At 34.2% G+C, this 22,329-nt stretch overlaps 1 protein-coding gene across 1 annotated transcript; it reads left to right on the forward strand.

Moving 5' to 3' along the window:
• Nucleotides 1–12,451: 12,451 nt before the first annotated feature.
• Nucleotides 12,452–20,644, forward strand: LOC111044211 (coiled-coil domain-containing protein 137). The gene is made up of 7 exons (XM_039434291.1): nt 12,452–12,650; nt 14,635–14,819; nt 15,743–15,852; nt 16,349–16,517; nt 17,548–17,735; nt 19,640–19,792; nt 20,478–20,644. The coding sequence occupies exons 1-7, from the start codon at nt 12,574–12,576 to the stop codon at nt 20,490–20,492; spliced, it is 897 nt and encodes a 298-aa protein (XP_039290225.1). The 5' UTR covers nt 12,452–12,573; the 3' UTR covers nt 20,493–20,644.
• Nucleotides 20,645–22,329: the final 1,685 nt, after the last annotated feature.

The following is a 22,329-nucleotide window of genomic DNA, read 5'->3' on the forward strand; positions in this document are numbered from 1 at the left end:
GTAAATGGAAACGTTACTTGTGCATGCGAATCACGGTGTCGTATGCGGAGATCGCCCACTATGTACAGAACGCCCATGAATGACGTCACGCGTAAATGACGTCACACCTATCCTATCGAAACTATGACGTCATTGAGGGGTATTTCTCTCCCCACAACTCCGCTCCCCCCGCTTGATCGATACCCTTTTTCTCTCTCGACACCATGCTCAAACCTCACTCTCACTCATTCTCTCTCATAGAAGACTCTGCTCTGTCAAAGTTTCTTCCTCTCAATCATATACATTCCCTCTCTCTCACACACGTGCTCCCCTCCCACCGCTCGCTCAGTACAATCATTCTCTCTCGACATTCACTCTCACTCGTTCTCTCTCATAGAACACCATACACAATAGTAATATTATAAGGAAAAAATAATAATTTCGCGCGCGCGCGCGCGCGTACCTGATGCTCTGTCAATGTATCTTTCAATCAATCCTATACATTCCTTCTTTCTCACACAAGCACACACGTCTATACAGTACTTCTCTCTCACACTCTTGTTCACCTACTCTCCATTACTATTCACTTGACATAAATAAATAATTTTTTTTATAGAACAACTTTCATTATAGAACAAGAGCTTATATTTATTATGTGTTCCAACGCTGGTGAACAGTGAGTAAATACTGATTATACAGATATAATCGATTATATCTGGCTAATTAGGAATGTTATTGAATAATGACTATCATGTCGTTATTACATCTATATTGATAAACTGTATTGGAAATTGGAATTTCAGTACCTACATAAATCAAATTCTTTTTATTCTTCTCTCTACAAATCTACGCTTTGCGATTCTTCTAGAATAATAATTAAACAATATTATTTTTATATATTATTATACTATTTAATAATAAGTAAACAATATTATAAGCTACAACAGTTATTTTATTTACTCACTGTTCACCAGCGTTGGAATACATAATAAATATAATCCAAAATAATCTAAAATGATAGAATCTAAATTTTTGTCTTCGAATGGATTTCAGTTTTTTTGTGCCATATATACAGAAGCCCAGTTTATTATCACCAATAAACCTTGAATAATTATGCTGCTTGAACTAGACTCATAGAATAATTATAATCATAATATAAATAATACCAGCAGTTAAACCATACTCCGCAAGGGTATTTTTAAAGCACTGAATAGTGGTTCAGATTGAATTTAGGTTTTGATATTGAACATATTCAATTGTAAATATTGACAATCAATAATAAAACGATTCGATTGGCTCTTTCATCCCACATAATATACTTACAGATATCACAGAATAAATAAATTTGTTTTTATTACTCATTAATTAACAAACATGATGTAGGTAGGCATAAAATATAATCTTCCTCAGTAAATCAAGAATCATCGTACAAAATTTCAAGTGAATCAGTTGAGTAGTTCTCACGCGAATGCCTCATTCGCGAATTTCCCATCCCATATGTGTGTAAGCCAATTCTATACCGTACTTTATAATATTATAGAATTAATATTACTATATCTTTCTTAATGAATTAATTTCTACTGGATGTTATGATATTTTTTAACTAGAAATAAATTCATTCATTTATTTATCGTCTATTTTCTGTTTATCATTGTTCTATATGCATTTTTAAACATCATTCTAGAATGATATTATCATGCTTTATATTGAATATAAATTGATGCTACAAAATAACACCAAAGGTACAGGCTTCCTAACGCTCTGTGAACTTGTAGTGCACAGGTGTCGAAATATTTTAGAAAAATTGAAAAGAAACTTCAAACTTCACGTTGTCAGAATATGTTGTGAAGCTTTAACTTTGTACAAGCATAGTCTTTTCAATAAAACGCATTCAAAAATGCGTCCAAAATTTGGAAAAATGTTATTATAAACTATGAATTTTGTATAGCACAGTTTTCACGGGATTCTGATTGTATTAACTTTACAAGATCTTCAATTTGAAAAATTTATTTGGTAAAAACTGAGCTTGTAGAAAATTCATTAGAGATCAATACATATTTTCAGTATATTATGAACAAACTATCACCAGGATTCCAATGCATCTGGATTATGTAGGGAATTCCCATCAAAATATTTTCTCGCATATTGTAGTTGAAAATGGTTATTCCTGAAAACTGATCATTCATTAGTGTTCAGTGATTGTCACTATTTCTACGTTTTCTAAGCTTTTTTCGAAAATCAATGAGCAGAACATTTTAAAATTTAGTAGTACTGTGTATAGGTTCACTGAGGACTAGACAGTTTTGGGAAACAGATAATCAAACTATTATTATGAATAACCACCATTATGAAAAATGGTAATAAGAACAAATAAAACGTTTACTACTGTACTCATCACCATAATCTAATATCATGAATAATCCACATTAAGCTCCTTTTTCAATGCACCAGCCATTTTAATTCGTACCCAAAACCACTAACCGTACACACTGGTTTATTACAACTGAATATCTATACTTGGCTGTGAATCAATAATATCAATTATAATATTTTAGTTTGCAGTACAAATTATTCAGGGCTCAAATCGCCAGAAAAATCGTATATTAAAAAAAGTCTCCAGAACAGTCGTCCTGTACGATATTATCCACGCCTAAGCTTCTGAGCTTTCAGTCTTTGTAACATAAAAATAAAATTTTTTTATTGGAAAAAATAAAACAATATAAATTCAAGTTTCTGTGAAATAATTGCAACAGTTGAAAACGATTCAATTCTATTTTTTCTTTTTCTTTACTCTTATTGTCAGTTGAGGGTTGAAGACATAGCCAGGATTTATGTATTGCTGTGAGAGGGGCCAGAAGTGAAATATTAAATATTCAATAATTAGGCTAATGATTACCTACATAGGTTGGTATTCACCAAATACAATTTATATCAAAAACACAGTCACGTAAGAACAATATGGACCTTATTTGTGAATCAGATTTTATAATTCATGGCTATATTATATTAAGGTGAGCTACATCATACATATATCAGTTAATCTCAGGTATGCAGCATAAGTTATTCTTGACAGGGGAACATTCAAGAGTGAGAACTGTTCATTGTGAAGGTGCGTACAGGCTTATGCGCCACGAACACGCGTATTTCTCTTTTCATTAGCTAATATTATGCCTATTATATCTGTATTTTACTGTTTCTGTACAAATGCAGAAGATATAGAGCTGATGAAAAGCTGCTAATCCTTATCAATCGCGGGATATAATTCTGCTATGATAGTATCATTGCAATTATAGATTACCGTGCCTACAATTTTAATATTATAACCTAATAATACAACTACTTGCAAACATTTCTTGTTTATGGAAAAATATTAATTCATTCTAGAAGTTTTTATTAAAGAGCATGAGTAAATGAGTGAATTCATATTATTACCTAAAATTTAATGTCTGCAAGTAGTTTGATTGTGATTGGTAGAATTAAATACATTACATTGATAGGATCATTGCAGCAAGAAATAGCCTATGAATGAAACAAATTGGGAAGAAACATTATTCAATTCCAGTTTCGATGTAACTCACAGAATATTGTATCGGTGATGAAGTAGCTGTTCTCCTAGCCTGGGTGCCACCCCCTCACAGTTATGTTAATCAACAATGATAAAACTAAAAGTAATAGTAGACTATAATGGATAGAAAATGGACTAAATGTAATAGATGGAGCTGAAGCTAAGTTGACAACATGTGAAATTACTAGGCCAGTCATTCAATTTAATTAATCAAAATACAGAAAACAGTACAAAGATGTGACAATCAGAAAAAAACTATAATTATTATTCTAAATATATATATATATATAGTATATCAACTATCTGTAAAATACGGCTGGAGGTGAAGGCCTAAATGAAACACTTTTTCGCCAGTGGGAGTAATATGGTAAGTATGCTATTTATTTATTATATTTTTACTCATTTCGACAACACAATCACAATATTGTTTGAATAATTCATCTTTGCCAAACATCGCCTATTATTTTTTTTAAATACACCGCCTAATATTCAAATTTATTCCAAGTTTCAATCGATACCTATCGTACAGTATATGACAATGATAAATGATATGCACAAGAAAGTATACTGAACTTGAATTAAAACGTTGAATACTACAAACTGTTACTACATTCTATAATAAACATTCTCCAACAGCCTTATGACAGTTCCTCATATAATATTTTATTCTAATTCAAATTACTAGAATATTATGAATTATACGGAATACGAATTGATTTGTACAAGAAGTATTCATCCAGTTAGGTGTATACTCAATGACAAAAATATACAAGAGTATACAGAATGAATGATAATTACTCAAGAACTGTATCATATAAGATTATATCATATAAGATATAATAATCTTTCATTTATCATATCAGATACCTGATTGTGTTAATAGGTATGAAGAAACTCGTCAAAAATATGAAATATGATCACAAGCTCAGAAAAGCTAAAATATAATTTAATAATATTTTTTTTAACATAAATGAAATGAGAACTCAAAAATTAGTTAAATGTCCAGGTCGGAAAGTTGGTTATTATTCAATTTTGATTATAAACTAACAACAAATTGGAGAAGTTCTTATGACTTTGTTAGTTTTGAAAGATTGATTTGAAACTTCATGTGTGTGTTAATAGTATGAAGGGAATCGTTCATGATTTTTTGTAGAATTTTCCTACGTCCCATCCTCACTCCTAAACCGAAAACATATTATGGTAGTTCTGATGGTATATGAGAGAGGATTCAAAAGTCGCGCTTCTGAGTAGACCAATAGTGTTGTTCCGCGGGCGATTTAATCCAATCCTGTTCCTTGCCGCGAAGCAAAGAGGAAGCTCAGAATAGCGCGACTTTTGAATTTTCTCGCATGTAGCATCAGAACTACCATGTTTTTTTGGTTTGGGACGGAGAAGGGAACGTAGGGAAATTCTACAAAAAATCATGAACGTTTCCCTTCATACAATTAACACACCCATGGAGTTTCAAATCAATCTATTCAAAACTAACATAGTTATAAGAATTTCACCAATTTTATGTTAGATCATAATCAGAATTGAATAATATCCAACCTTCTGACCTGGACATTAAACTGATTTTCAAGTTTTCATTTTATTTTTCTTAAAAAATGATTATTCAATGATATTTTAGCTTTTCAGAACTTGGTACTGTATCATATTTTTGACGAGTTTCTTCATACCTTCATACCTAGTTTTACATTTTTTTGAAAAACACCTTCCTGAAGGGGCGGCAAGTGACCTGGTTACCTACAACCCTTCCACCCCGCTGACGGCGTGATTATTGAGCCTAAAATTGAAAGTGGTATCACATGATAGCTGAAGTTTTGTTCCATCGATTTCTATTAAATTTTTCTGGAATACCCTTTCCCTGGGGGCGGCAAGTGACCTGGTTACCTACAACCCTTCCCCACCGATCTGGTGTTATGCGCAAAAAAGCTCTCAGTTTGGTCGTGCTAGTGGGGGTATGTTACTAGGTATTAATAAAACCTCAGATTTCAGAGATAAGTTGAATTTTAAAAATATTGATAATATATGAAAGCGATTGTTATAAAATTAGATAATTCTGTTTTCCTAAATGTATTGCCTGTATATCAACTGTAATAACTGGGAAAGAGATTTTCAAGAGATGAACAATGTATTGCTGCAAAACTCAGATGAGGGATTTCTAGTGATAGGAGATAAAAACGTTCGAATCGGTAAAGAACAGAAAATGTCTAGTTATGTAGGTCGGACTGTGTATAGTGGGTTAAGTAGTGGAAGAAATTCAAAAGATACTATAGTTAACAGTAGGGGGCGTAGATACTTAGATATGTGTACAGAATTGGGATTTATTATATTAAATGGAAGAATGGAGGGCGATCTAGAAGGAGAAATGACGTTTGTTGGAGCAATGGGCAATTCTGTAAATGATATTGCAGCTATTAATTTAGATTATTTAAATTATGTAGCTGATTTTAAAGTAGTTCCTCAGGCTTTTTCTGACCATTTGCCTATCGAAGTTGTATTGAATGTAGGTAAGAAAACAGTTGATAAGTATCAATGTTTACCGTTACTGCCGAAATTGGCTTGGAATAAAGTTATCGGAGAAAAATATAAAGATAAGATAGCTAGTAGAGTTAATAATGTAGTATTAAGTGATGATGTCGATCAGGCAAGCCAAACTCTCACAGAATGTATTCGAGAAGTGGGTCTTGCTCTAGGAAACGGTCAAAGTTCAATTAGTTTTGAACGAAAGCAAGCTTGGTTTGATAATGAGTGTTGGAAAGCCAGAAGCAAGGTTTTATCTCTTTTAAATTTGTATCACCGTATCGATAATGATTGCACTAGAAAATTGTACTTATATGAGAGAAATAAATTTAAAAAAATATGTTACGAGAAACGTAAAAGCTATGAGAAGACTCTAATAAATTCAATTTCTGCCGCACAAAACTCTAGGGACTTTTGGCAAGCACTGAATAAATTTAAATTAAGGAATAATATTGTAAATAACGCCATAACTCCTCAAGACTGGGTAAACTATTTCCAACACATCTTGAATCCCGAAATGTTAGCTTTACCTCATTTCTATGCTGAACCTTACATAGTTGACAACAGATTAGATAGAGATTTTAGTAGGGAAGAGCTGAGTAGAGTTTTAAAATTAGTAAAAAATAATAAAGCGCCTGGTGAAGATCAGATCCCATTCGAGTATTATAAAAATGCACCTGATAACTTTCTAAACAAATTGCTGAATGTCTACAATTCTATATTTACATCAGGTAGAGTCCCACATAGCTTTAAGTCGTCAATATTTTTTCCCCTTTTCAAGAAGGGTGAGTGCGATGTAGTAGCTAATTTCAGAGGCATTAGTTTTTATCAACATTTTTCAAAATATTTGCAGGGTTAATTCTTAATAGACTCAACTGCTGGGTGGAGGAAGATAAAATCTTGAACGAGTTTCAGGCTGGCTTTCGTAAGGGGTACTCGACCATTGATAATATATTCGCCCTAACATCCATCATTAGTCTGCGGCTGGCTGAAAAAAAGGGGTAGGACTATATTGCTTTTTTGTGGATTACTCTGCCGCGTTCGACTCAATTGATAGGAATGCACTATTTTATAAGCTTAGTCTCTTAGGTCTCTCAACAAGGACATTGAATATTTTGAGGGCATTGAATGAAGGCACAACTTCTAGTGTATGGTGTACTGCCAATGGGGGTCTCTCCCAACGTTTTGAAACGAAGTCAGGCTTGAGGCAAGGTTGTTTGTTGAGCCCGTTGCTTTTTTCCCTATTTATGAATGACTTACATGATGAATTAGGGGGAGGATAAATAATAGGTGGTAAGAGGATTAGGGTTTTATTGTATGCCGATGACATAGCTTTGATTTCGGACTCGCCAGTGGGACTCCAGTACATGATAAACAATTTAGAGCGTTACTGTGGAAGGTGGAATTTAAGAGCTAATTTAGATAAGTCAAAAGTAATGGTTTTAGGAACGGGGGAAAAATGGCTAGGAGCGAGAAATGGACATATAAAAATGAGCAGATAGAGTGTGTCAACAGGTATAAATATCTGGGGGTAGTTCTAACTCCAACCTTGAATTTTGAAGCTCAAGTGAGTGATAAATTAGACAAGGCAAAATTAGCATTGAATGTGGCATGGAAAGGTATTTTAAATAGTAGTAGTGTAGATTTTTCAGCCAAATGTAAGTTGTTCAAAGCTTGTGCAAGGGCGATCTTGTGTTACGGAGCACAGGTGTGGGGTTTTAGACAATATGATAGTGTAGAAAAGTTGCAGCGCCTTTTCATCAAGAAGATTTTTGCACTTCCAATAAATACACCGAATTATATGTTGTTTATTGAAACTCAACTAACACCTCTATTCGAATATTGCCTTAGACTCCATTACAATTATATTCTAAGAGTTATGAAAATGAAAGATGAAAGGCTCCCTAAATTCCTGGCTCAACAAGTTATTCAAAAGAAATGTTTCTGGTTCAAAGAGTGGAAGAAATTAAGTAATCAAATTGGTATAAATTATGAGTACGAAGTTAATTGGGATGACTCATTTAAAAGAATAATCACAGGTTTGAACAAGATGCATAGGGAAATTTTTTTGCGGGATGCTCAAGATGGGCGTTTCCACACATGGTACAAAACTCTCAATTTGGAACTGGGTGACAAAAATTATAATTATGAAATGTGGGTCATGAGGTGGATACTTAAAGCAAGGGGTGAACTGATCCATTTAAACTACAAGCCATGGGTTGCTGATGGGAATTATGTTTGCTCCATGTGTAATCTGAAAGAAATTGAGGATATTTATCATTTCATAGCTCGATGTCCTTGTTTAAGAGAATGGAGAAGAAAATGGTTTGGAATTGGGGAGCTATCAAGGAGCATGGAAGAGATTGGGTAGGGTTGGCCTCCTAAAAACTGTAGAGATGCCTGGCGTTATAGGCGATTACTTACACAGGAGTTCAACTGGTAACTTAGTATAATAAATTGAAACTTATTTATTGAATCTGAGTTGGGTAGAAGTATCGTGTTATAATATAATACAATATAGGTTATTCGAATATTCTCAGGAGGACATCATAGGAAGACGAAATGAAAGGGAATATTAATTCTATGTTATGATTTCCCAACTGCTGACAGTTATTATCATAATATAAAAAGTATAGCTTTCTTTTTATGAAATTAATGGATTTTGTTTAGAATGTAGGTTACTATTAAAACTAATTTATGGAATATTCACTTTATTGAATTCAACATTACTGATTTATTTTGTTTCTAAGGTTGTTTTTTCTGTTTTTGTTTCACTATTTAAAAGAACATTCTGCATAGCTTTGATTTATGTAATAATAGTATTATTGGGTTTTACCGACTTTCCGGCTGACGATTGTTTAATCAAGCCGTATAAATGTGTGTTTTCTCATTCATTGTATGTTGCAAATTTGAAGATTAAAGCATTATTTCTATTCTATTCTATTCTAACTTGTGTGCTGAAAGAAAAAGATCTGGGAGGAATGAGAAAATGAGAACAATAATAATAAAAATTAGTTTTATGAAACGGTGGCTGTTGAGAGGGGAGGGTACATCACAAGATGTTTGTACTCATTTCAACTGGTTTTATTTCAGTAAAAATCAGCTGGAAGTTTCAAGTGAGAATGCTATAGTGAGGTCCACGTTATAATGGCAGTGTAGGAAGATAGGAGAAAAGGGTTGCCAGATCTCAGCCTTGCCACCCAAACAGCTGATACAGGTTTATCTGATGAATTTAACTGTTCATTATTGTTGAAAATAGTTAATCATATTTTATTTGTAATAAAGAAAGTGTTGATAGCAACACCATTGCAAATCACACACTGCCATTAAAACGTGGACCTCACTATAGTGCGTGAATGCTGATTGCATTTGTGAGAATGCGCGCGCAACAGTCTAGAATGAGAGAGATTGATGAGAAGAGAGTCGACTGTGCGTGTGACGTATGACACTGTGACGTCTGTAAAGCGATGGTCCATCTCCGCATAGACTATCTCTCTCTTCACTAGCTGCACTCTGCTAACTCATGCTTTCGCCTATGGTACATCTGTACATAGCGCAAACTGGTTTTCTTTCAGTAAAAATCAGCTGGAAGTTTCAAGTGGGAATGCGAGTGCGTGAATGCTGATTGCATTTGTGAGAATGCGCGCGCAACAGTCTAGAATGAGAGAGACTGATGAGAAGGGAGTCGACTGTGCGTGTGACGTATGACACTGTGACGTCATCGATGGTCCATCTCCGCATAGACTATCTCTCTCTTCACTAGCTGCACTGTGCTAACTCATGCTTTCGCCTATGGTACATCTGTACATAGCGGGCGATCTGCGCATACTACACCGGCTCCGGTACCTTCGACTCAAGGCTCTTGATCCCATCTGTGCCTGAGTTTCACCATCTCTGGTCCTTGTGTTTTTCTTTTCGACACTCCGAAACTCTGCAGTGGTCAAAAGCCTACCTCATCGCAAGAAGTTTTGCCTAAATGGCCGACTGTATGTCTATAACCAGTTATAGAATAGACACGTTGGGAAGTCTAGCCTCTGAGCCAACATCTAACTGCCAAATCCACCCATCTTGACGTCACGCATCGTATGGAAAACTTTCAGATTGTATCTATTTCAGATTCATGGTGTTTTTAGGTTATTATATTGATTATAAGTTATTATTGGTTAGTATTTATATGACGGCCCATATAAAGTGCCCTCAACACGGGGCACAAACGCACAACAAACTCAAAAAAGTTTTCTATAATAATTTCTATACAATGCGTGACGTAGCTGTTGTGACGTCAAGATGTGTGGATTTGGCAGTAGATGTTAGCTTCATCGACTTTCAGTATGAATATGAATATTGTGTCTATTCTATACCAGTGAACTCTATACTAACTGGAATGGACTAGTAACACAAAGAAAGTGAGGCAGCTGGTGAAGATAGGCAATCCGCATTGCTGTGGGATTCGTCATTTTGTAACACATTGGCTCTTATGGGAAAATGCATTGCACAGTTGCAATTTCTATTTTATTTCTATATTGTATGTCTTATTCCATGGAAGCGTTATTTTTCCTTCATTAAGGAGTTTATTGTTAACTTTTTGAGAGCAAAAATAATGAAATAGGTTGAATATGAATAAAGAAAAGATTTTTTTCATTTGTGACTGCAGTAGTTTTAGTAATGTCAACTTTTCACAAGCAAGGGAATAACTTTGGGCCAGATTTCAGAGAAGCGTATCATTTATTAATTTTTATTAATTTTAATTTATTTAACAAGGACAAATATAAACTGTCATGAAATGATTGGGAATGAAAAAACAGGCTCATAGTCCTTATTATTCCAATCCCGAATTTTGTTTGTACACAGTCCAAAGGAGGGCTGTGTTTAATTGAAACTATCACAGTCTGATGTTTATTTTGATAGGATATACTATTGTTTTTTGGATTATATGATTTATTGTTATTGTTAAAGGAAAGATTTATGATTTATTGTTTAATGAGATAAATTTAATAATATAGGCCTACTTACAGCAGGCTATGAATGTAGAATTATGTAGTGTGCATTGGTGTAATTTCAAATCATGTAAGAGTGGGAGTTTCAGAAATGAAGCAAATAACGAAGAAACATTTTATTAGATTATATGACTATGATAAGCAACAGTAAAATATGCTACATAATTACCAGAGTAGAATGAACAATTTGAGATTAGAAGGTTCCAAAATTAATAATTATAATTCAGCTGATAACAATATCATATTTTTTACAATAAAAGTAGGTAAATAAATGAATTATGTGGACTCTTGATGGTTCAATAACACAGGATTATTGAATATGTAATGATAGCAATAGGTATTCTGATAACATTTCAAGTCATGTAAGTGTGGGAGTTTCAGAAATGATGCATAGAAATCTATGAAGAAACATATCAATTGTATTATAATTATGACCATATCTCGAGCCACTCCCGTGCTTCGGATGGACACGTTAAGTCGTCGGTCCCGGCTGCCTAAAAAGCAGTCGTTAGGTCATGCCAGAGCCCTGAAATTGATCAGTTGCGACCTGAAAACTCTGACACCAGACCTGAGCCAGCCAGGTCACTCAATATTATTATTATTATTATTATTATGACCATATGATAAGCAAACAGTAAAATATGCTAAATAATTATTATAATATTGTAAATTGAACGATTATTTAATTGAAACGGAAAGGTTTAAAAAATTAATCACAATTATTCAGCTGATTGCAATATCATATCTTTCAAAATAAAAGAAGGTACCTAAAATAAATTATGTCATCTCATGATGATAACACAGAATTATTACCGTAATCATTTTTTGTATTTATTTTTTTTTTAATAAGGATTAATTTGTTCTTCAACTATTGTTCTTTATTTTAGATGCTAATGTAGGCCTAAATTTTCAATTATTAGCATAGAGACTATCACCGTATACTAGGAATATAACCAAATTTGTTGTTTTATTTTTGGTCAAATGAACTAATCAATATAGAAAAAAGTATTGGAAATGTATGCAAAACAAAAAGGTTTCTTCAAATTAATTAATAGAATAAAAATGTTTGACTTACCTGTTTCATTTCCTTTAACATGCCCATTCTCGATCGTATTTTTATTCAATTCTACACATTTTACGACAAATACATCACAATATTTAAGAGAAGAGGTTGTGATCTAATACTAATAGCCCTAATACTCATTCAAATCCGTTTTTCAACTTTAAAAATGAAAAATCGTACTCAAGAGCCGCAACAACCTGCTTAAATGTATGAGTAAGAGAGAGAAGGGAATCCCTGTCTCACTCACTCCGCCTTACACACTTTTGGCTGTAGCTTAGCATTGGACAGCCCCTTCCAGTTAGTATAGAGTTTACTGTTCTATACAAGGAGCTGGTCTAAGATCTGTAAAGTAAACATAACCTTTATTTCAGAAACGAGAAACCACGAGATCGTTTTTGCATTTTTCAAAGTTGGAAAACTTGATTTAATATATTTTATTAGTTATGGGTCGTAAAATACCTGGAAGGAAACATCGGGGTGTCAAGGATCCTGAAAAACAGAAAGCTGTCAGAGAAGAGAGGTAAAATGAGCTATTGGTGCCAATAGTACAATAATCAAATTCTGTTTGTAGAAAAACTTTATTTATTCTGTTATAACGTATGATTCTGATAGAACATAATCCTTGTATAACATTATGATCCATTATATTGATTTGATCGCTTAAAAAGGCCTCAAAAGTTATTACAATGGACAATTTGTATTTTGGCTGTAAGGGGAACGCGCCCACTAAGCTCCCCGACAGTAAAGCTCCTTTTAAAACCTCTTTCGAGGGGATGTGCCTTCGGCGTCAACTGAGCTCCTGAGAGAGGAGCTTAACTGACGGGGACGGCAGCTTGGTTGTCGTGAGCGTCCGAGGAGCTTGGTCGTCGTCTACGGTCCCGATAACCAGTAGGGAATTAACTGTCGGAGAGACTAGTTGATGACAATGGTATATTTTGCCAGAGGATTTACTGACGTCTGTGATCAAAATAACGAGGAGCTCAGTTGTCGGGGAGACATGTTGGTGGCGATCCGCTGTAAGACATAGTTTTCTATTTTCGCTAGTACTCCCCCTCCCATCACAAAATTTCTGAGAATTCTTGTTCAGAATTAATTGTACTATCGCATGATATGTAATTTCCCATCTTTACTCTATACTACTCCAAGTTGTACAAGTTATAAAGAGTAAAAGTAGTACATTACTAGCACAAGTAGTACATAAACAACGTTACACCGAAACTATCTCAGAGTTCTTGAAAAATGGAATCAGCTGGCTTGATGGAAAATTAAAGTCACGTGTCGCTTTTATGACATTTCAAAAGCTTTTGATATTATTTCACATGCTATTCTAGTACAAAAACTCAGGTTTTATGGGTTTGATGATTTATCTATAAAGATGTCTAAGACCCGCCGCAAAGTAGACCCACGCTAATTCACGAAAAGCAACCCACGCCGTGGGATGTTTTATGAACCAATCTTATTATTCATAATCAATCAGCTGACAAATTGATTATTCATTGCATGTATTACACAGATGTCTAGAGAAGCCTAATGGTTTATAAAACATCCCACGGCGTGGGTTGCTTTTTAGTCCGGGCGCAAATGTCATGAATAAGGCACTCCGTGGTCATTTTTGGGTAACAGCCGTGGAAGATGTCTGAATCTCTTTGGAACGATATATCTCAATGCGCTGTACGTCAAAAAGTGAGCTCTCCAGCGCCCTCCAAAGAGAACCTGTATGATTTCTGGTGCGTTTTCGCATACGCATAAGGTACAGCTAGAACTATAAAATCGACTTTTTCATGACTACTTCAAGATAGAGACTTGCAAATAGTCTCAATCTCTTCTTTACAACAAGCTGGATAAGAATATTGATGATGGAAACAACAAAAATATCCCACATTATTGAAAAATTCAAGATGGTGGTCATTATTGACATAAATTTTTATATCGCTTGCTATTCAGTTATTGTGGGAGATATCTGATATCTTATCGAAGATATTTTATCACCAAATGTTTAGAATCAATCAAACTATGATGTTCCAGAGAAACTTCTCATTTCGACCACTCTTTTCATGATTTATCCATCTTCAAAAACTTGAAACATACATTTTTTTCAATATTTCACTTTCCACCCTGTAAATGTATTCGAAGTAGACATACACTAATGTTATTGTCACAGTGTTTTAGAATATTTCCAAAGCTTTAAAATGACATCTGGTTGGAGGCTGTAAGTCCATATTCCATAGCTGGAGCGTTATCGGAAAAAGAGAGAAAAGTATTGTTTGCTGCGGAAAACAAGCGTTTTCCACCAAATGCCCAATTTGGGATCAAATCCCAATTAATTTATTCTAAGAATTAATTTATCTAACATTTGTGATGTAGATTTTCTCTGTAAATTTGAAATTTCTTATACATAGGCTATTAATTTGAAAATTGAGTTACTTAGCCACTATATTAGCCACTATAATCATATGAATTAACAAATTTGCTTTCATTAGAGTTTTGTATTTTTTCTTTTGTAGCTTAAAATTCAAAGTCAATGCTCCTCCATCGAATCCTGATGATCAAGAAATGCCAAAAAGTATTGTCAATCTGATGCGTCTTAAAGAGCTAGCTAAGAAAGCTGTATTCAAACCAAAAAAGAAGAAAAAAGGAAGACAAATGATCAGTACAAGTAATTACACAACTAACGACCGTAGGTTACCCGGTACGTAAAACCCATTATCCTCTTGAAAATGAACTTTTAAATTTTTTTAAAAGATTCTATTGAACTTATACGCTACCTGTATAAAACCTATGAACCTCTATGTGGAAGCTCAATTATACTCGTAATATATGAAAGTAGCATAACTAGCTGCTATTCCTTGCAATTGAATTGCATCGATTAATCTATGTCAAACTTTGAAGACAACATAGATGGAAAACTCGGATTTAATTAGTCAAATGAATCCCTGGATTTCGTTGAGCTCATATAACGCACAAGCGTCATAATTGTTGAGTTATACCATCCAACCTGACTTATTGTAACACACATGACTTAATTACATTCTATTTACCTCACCCTTGAGTGTTTCAAGTCAATCAAATGTTTCTTAATCACCTACCTTTACCTTTATTCGATAATCTGTCTATTTTCTACCAAACAACCTCAGTTAATTAATTTTTTTCTGTACAATACATAAATGGAATACCACAAATATAAATAAACCGTATTTCCGAATATATACGGTACACTAATATAGTCGACATCGAAAGTCTTCCCCAAGCCAGCCTCGAAGGAAACGTGATATCAAAAACGTATAAAGGAAAAAACCTAATTTTTGTATATCAGTTACTAGTTACCAACACATTTTAATTATTAACTTGTATATATCAGCCTAGTCCATTTCTATTACCAATACAATAAGAATAAACCATCAAATATTGCATGTTCTACTTGGTTTCTTCAAAACAGTTTTGATGGAATGACGATGAGTTAAAAACATTGAAATGTATAGAAAATTCACCTACTTCAAAGTTTGCCTGTTTGATGAAAATTAATATTATTTAGTATTGCTATTGCAATGGAAAAATATTGTGGAGCTCATTTTCATTTTCCTTTATCATTAATATATTTTTATTTTCGATCAGGAATGAAAAGGCCAGACAAAGTAATGCCCTCTCTAACGCAGCTACAGGGCGAATCTGATGATCAGTTCATGCAACGTGTGAATGAAGCCACAGAAACAATCATCAAGGAGGTACGTTCTCACACACATCTTGCGCAGAGTTTCTAATAATTACAAGAGCTGAATGTTGTATAAATATATAGTCTGTTTATTGAACGTAGAGACAACAATAGCATAATGTTTGTGCTTTAGCGCGTGTGAAATTGATCAAGCATATCAGTTGTACTGCTGGACTCGTAAATACCAGTTGTCAACCTTGCTTTCATTCTTCACACTGAACCATGTACTGTTATTATTCAGTTAAGTTGAGCGAGCTCATACTTTTGACTTTTGGCTCGATTTCTTATCCGTTTATAGGTTTGTATGTTTGACAACAATTTTCAAAAGCTCTCAAAAATCATCTTCAAATTTTCAACACATATTCTTTGAATCATTTTACAGATCTACTTTGTTGGCCAATAAGATTGACTACTTTTTTATCAAAGTTTACTTCTTCATTTTAATTCTTCATTTCTCATTTATTCTCTGATAAATTCAATTATATTGAATATAATAATTATGTTGACAGGTTGAGTTCGAACAACAATTTGGAGTGAATGTGAAACGCAATCAGAAGTCAGGAGCGATTGAAGGAATTGAGAATGCAAAGCCTGACGAATTTGAAGTGCTGGCCAAAGCTAACTTGGAGAACCAGAAAACTAACAAGAGGAAAAAGAAGAACAAGAAACTAAAGGCTGGTGAGTAGCATAATAGATAGAGTTCTATTTTTCATATCGTTTTCATTCGAATTGGTTTTCAATTCAATTTCACAGAGGATTTGCTTCTGCTCTTTTGGAATATTCTTATTCATCAACTTTGTAATTGAATGAAAACTGTTGAGTATTGTCAATTACGCCTTTTATTTGAGCGCTGAACTGTTGTTGGTGGATTTCAACTATATTGAAAAATGACATGTGAAGCCACGAACTATAGGTACGTTGCTCAAATGAAAGGTGGAATCGACAATACAGTAGTTAACAGTGTTTCCATTCATTATGGAGTTCCACAATATCAACGGAGATTCTACAGATTAGATTTGTTTATATAAAAATTGGTAAAATAGTTTCGGTTATAATACTAATGCAGTGGAAATTTTCCGCACTAATTACTCCATTACCTATTTATTCTGATCATCATCATCATCATCCAACATGGACTAGGCTTGTAAAGCCTGTCCTGGTATCCACCGCTTCCTCGGTCTTCCGACGTCTCTTTTCCCATCCAACTGCAACTTCCAAGCTTGTAGAGGAAGAAGAGTTGATTTGTCCACTTCAATCTGTATTTACTATTAATCATGTTTTCTGTTGGTGGTTGCACATTGCACTCACTTCGAATTGTTTAATTTATTATGTGGTCTCGTCTTGAGTATCCTTGAATGCTGCGCAGAAACCTCATCTCTGATGCCTGAACTCGTGAGTCATCATTCTTGGTTTTTGTCCATACCTCACTACCGTATGTAATTAGGGATGGCCATTGTCCTAGAACTTACTCTCTGTCTCTTTTCTGGCTTTACCCTTTAATTTATCCTGATTGCCTTTATAATTATTATAACTAGAATTGTCGAGTATTTGTCACGATTCCTCACTTGGATACCGATATGCATTGTCATCAATTTGAATTTATGAAACAACTTTTCTTTTTACAGACTGGAGCACTATTAGTTTGAATTGAATTTCATGTCTCATTGAACAGTAATTATATATCAATAATTATTTATTTGCTTTGCAGACCAAGCCGAACTTCTAACAAGCAAAGAACGGCGGAAAGCGAAAGAAAAGGAGAGGAAAGAGGAACGGATGAAAGACATAGAAGAAAAACATATGTTGAAGGATCATGTGAAATTTGGAGAAGTGGTTCACCAACCTCCAAAGCTTACTGCTAGACCAAGGAATGCAGCCAATGATCCTTTTGGAAAAGTAAGAAATTCAAAATACATTTTCTGATTGGTACTTGAGCAATCTCATACATCATAATCTCTACCTTTTCTGGTATTTCCCATCCCAAATTGAATGTTTAACTGTCTGATCAAAATGTCCTCCCTTTTGCAATCTTCTTGTTATCTTATTTATTTTTCCATCGTTTGCAATTTCACTGCCCAAGTACCTAAAACTCCTAACATTTTTCAAAGGTTCTCCATTAAATTCGATTTCTCCGGCAATATTTCTATCCCTTCCAAAGACTATTACTTCACTCTTTTTCCTGCTTATTTCAGACCATATTTCTCTATAACACTGCTCCAATTATTCAAATCAAATCAAACTGTTTATTCCTCAAAAACACAATACATGTTATAGCAGCAATAAAACTCAAGATATACACAGAATTATAACATGACTATGAGCCTAGTAGCCTATGTTGATATTATAATGTATGTAAAATAAAATTTCTAAAAATACATGACCATGATTAACAAAACTGTGACTGTTAAATTAATAAACATTGATAACTATTATTGCTGTTAACACAAATAACTGTTGAATAGGAGGAAGGTCCCCGCATGGGCTGTGCCTGTGCGCGGGGACCGAGTTGCATTGGATTTTGACCAAGTACTGCACCGTGTAATAGTTTATTATTATTTTTATGAAGAAAAATAAACATACACATATATGTTCACATATGCATGTATAGGCCTACACATACAAATGCATACCGTACATACATAGAGAGAGAGAGAGAGAGAGAGAGAGAGAAAAAGAGAGAGATAAGAATATAAGGATAATGAGGAAATTAATGTAGAATAGGATCTAAAATCTGAAGAGAAGATATAATATTATAGAACTGAGAATACAAAGATAAAAATAAGAAACAAATAAGAAATAAGAAAATATTCAACTGTATCTGTACATCCTATACTGTTTATCCCTAAGGGCCGGTTTCCGAGCTCAGGATTTGGCTAAGTTCTAGACTTTAAACAGCTGGAGTCAGAAAATTGGCTTTCCGAAACGGGACGTAGTCGCAGTCATTGTCATAGTCACGTTTGAATTAAATTTCGAAAAAACTAGAAAATTGAACACAAAATAAAATAAAGAGAAATAATGTAAAGTTTCAGCTATTTTGGAATGTTAATTTCGTCAAGGAAAAACGTCTCCAATTTTAGAAATGAAAAAATAAAAACTGCGACTACTGTTGTAAAAGCTGCGAATACGCCCCATTTCGGAAAGCCAATTTTCTGACTCCAGCTGTTTAAAGTCTAGAACTTAGCCACCACTTATCGATTCCATAACAACATAGAATAAGGCTGGTGACAGAATACTTTCCAGTTTCAGGTTGAAACTATTTAGGTCTCTATCTATTACACAGGTCATTCATCACTTCAAACCAGTCTGTATTACCACTTTGTGTTCTTACTCTGTAGGGTGTAGCAGGTTCTATTTGTATTGAAAAACCATCATTACAATCAAAAATGTAAAATAATTGAAAATTAATGACGATAACTCCTCCAAAATATTTGGTGAAGACTTGCTGATTGGATTTGATTGATAAAGGTTGAGTATTGATATTTATTAGTTTGATTCCGCTTCGAGTATTGGATAACGCGGCGACAAATCTGAATTTGGCGCTCCTAGTCGTGGTTGGCTTAGTTTTCAGTGTGATTCAATTTAAACTGACTGCAAATTTTTTAAATAATATCAATGCTTCCTATTCAACTCATTCTGATACTTGTTCAGTTATAGTTCTTGGTTTAGAGTTTTAAATACAGTCTAGAAAAAAATAAATAAATAGAGCTCGTTTGGACACCACCTTGATCAGAAAAAGGTGTTTCTCACTACAGTGTGTTAATAATTTTCAATTTTTCTATGATGTTCATTTTGTTCCACAGCCAGCCAAAAGAAACAACCTCCTATTGAGTGGATTTTTCACTCCCAGTGCAAGCAGTAAATCGAAATCAACTAACCTGTCGATGTGTGCAAAGCAGAAACAGGAGGCATTGAGGCTCAATGTAGTTGAAGCTTACAGAAATTTGAAAGCACAAGTAAGTATATATTCTCAAATTGAATTCATTGAAAATTATTACAACTTTTGAGTCAAAAAATGAATTAGGCCTTGTATTCTATTAGTCATATGTACGAGTATTTACAAAATACATAGTGTGGTGTGAATAAACTACACCATGTACGAATAGACCAATTACCTACAATATATGACATACTCTTACAGAATTTAAATGATCTCTAATGTTTGAAATTTAGGCGCTTATACCTCAAAAAGTAATAATAGGATAAAAAATTCTGAGATTTTTTTTCCTCTTGATCACTAGAAAAAAGGTTTCTTTTAGCCACTCGCACAGCCTTAAGGACTGTAACATACTTTCATACAAGTAAGAATATTGGCTTTTGTGAAGTGGTATAAGATATGATTCAATTCTTCAATTTTACAGAAATGTAGTTGAAATTTGTTTGACATATTTGTAAGTATACTGCTCCTAAATTTGTGCTCGTTTCTTGTAGTGAAGTGGTGAAAATCCATTTTAGTATACTAAAATGAAACATGTAGAGGAGAACATCACGATTACAAAAGAGGCCTACAATTTATATTGATTGGAACATTGCTAATATACCTCAAAACCTCAAACGTTTTTTCCCATCAGAAGATCGTACAATCTTATAAAATTCTATCGATCTGTTCTTTCAATATATTAAAATTGTTTTATTTTTCAGAAGAATAAATCGTGAGCATCGTTGCAGCAACATCAAACATGAATCAAAGTCAGAAGATGTTGAGGTGAAAGTACAAGAAGATATAGAAATGATGATTTGCGTTATTTCTATGGCTGTGCATTCTACTGTATCTATCGTAATAAAACAATAATTGAGAGAATCAGAAAGAGACCTACATTTCGCTACAGACCAGCACTTAGCAGTTGAACTTCTTCAGTCCAACACACTGTATATTATTGTAGGCTATAGTCGACATACATGCTCTGTCCCAGAAGTGAAGTCGATGATTTTTTTGACTGTACGTTCTAGAAAGCTGCGTCTGTGAGAGACTAGTGGTGGGGGGTCTTGACTGCAAGCACGACTGCGAGCTATTATTTGTACCCGACTTACCGGAGAGTTGTTACACGCATTTACGTGAGAGACGTTTTCGTTATGTGTCACAGTTCAAAATGCAGCGCTGCCTTGACTTTTTAGAAAATGTTATCACCGTAAATGATTTCCATTTTCATTGTTCATCAAAATTCCTAGAATTCTGGGATCTCGTCACACTGCGTTGCTCGAGTCAGCACTCCATTTTGAACTGTGACGCGTTAAAAGAACGTCTCTCACTGAAATGCCTGTAATCAAGACCCCCCCTCACCACCACTAGTCTTCCACAGCTGCAGCTCTCTGGAGTGTAAAGTTGCGTGGGAAAAAAATGATCGACATTACTTTCGGGACAGACCCTAAGTGACTGTATATGGACCACTGCTTTTTTTCTTTTGTCAAGCTCTACAGTACAAAACTGCAGCTCTGCAAGCTCTACAGTGAAATTTGGAACTTAAGGTCCTTACAATATAAGGATCCGACACGAACAATTTCGATCAAATGTAATTCAAGATGGCGGCTAAAATGGCAAAAATGTTGTCAAAAAAAGGGTTTTTCGCGATTTTCTCGAAAACGGCTCCAACGATTTTGATTAAATTTACACCTAACATAGTCATTGATAAGCTCTATCAACTGCCACAAGTCCCATATCTAAAAATTTCAGGAGCCTCCGCTCCATCTATGCAAAGTTCGATTTTGGATTCTCAATTGTCAGGCTTCAGATACAATTTAAAAAAAAATCGAGTGGAAAAGATTGAGCATGAAAATCTCTACAATTAATGTTCAGTAACATTTTCACCTAAAATTGAAAATAAGCTCGAAATTCGAGAAAATATGATTATCCAATTGCAAACTGTTGGTTCTATTAAATGATTCACTATGAAGAGATAGCAGACCTCGTATGTCTCCAGCGTTATTGTCCTGTCACCAGCTGACTCAGATCTTTGTTTATAAGTAGACTTGAGATGCACGTGAACACTAGCGTCAGTTGATCAATTTTCATAACGGCAAGGAAAGTTGTGTGAGTGCGCCAAACCAGATTTTTTTTGTTGTGGTGGTTTTAAGCAGGACCACCTAAATACCGGACCTGCGCCTGTGTGAAAATTTAGGTAAAATGGCGCCGAGATTTGGTGGGATCTCAACTCAGCTGACACTGATATGTTGTCATCAGTTTTTAGTATTTAGTTGTAGTTAAGTTGTTTACAAATGTCACGGGGTTTATAATATTTTACGAGTTTTTTAATTGATCAATTATCATTTTACTAGTAGTTCTGTGAACAGTAGACCTCACGCAGTATTCTCATCCACAAATACCTGATTGAAACTATAGACCTTATGGAAATACAGCAATAGGCTGGCTTCTCCACACACAGCTGTGTAATCACTTGTCAGCTGATTTATGATGAATAATTCTATAGTCTGATTCTCACTCCAATATTGGCGTATGAAGGAGGCTCCTTTTTCCTTTTATATTATCCTTGAAATG

This window comes from Nilaparvata lugens, chromosome 8, assembly GCF_014356525.2.
Source record: "Nilaparvata lugens isolate BPH chromosome 8, ASM1435652v1, whole genome shotgun sequence".
NCBI lineage: Eukaryota > Metazoa > Arthropoda > Insecta > Hemiptera > Delphacidae > Nilaparvata > Nilaparvata lugens.

Bases quoted from the DNA above. Each gene is read 5' to 3' on its own strand.
- LOC111044211 (XM_039434291.1), top strand. From the start codon at position 12,574: ATGGGTCGTAAAATACCTGGAAGGAAACATCGGGGTGTCAAGGATCCT. The intron at 16,518-17,547 runs GTGAGTAGCATA...TTTGCTTTGCAG, and splicing joins GAACAAGAAACTAAAGGCTG to ACCAAGCCGAACTTCTAACA. The intron at 17,736-19,639 runs GTAAGAAATTCA...TTTGTTCCACAG, and splicing joins CCAATGATCCTTTTGGAAAA to CCAGCCAAAAGAAACAACCT.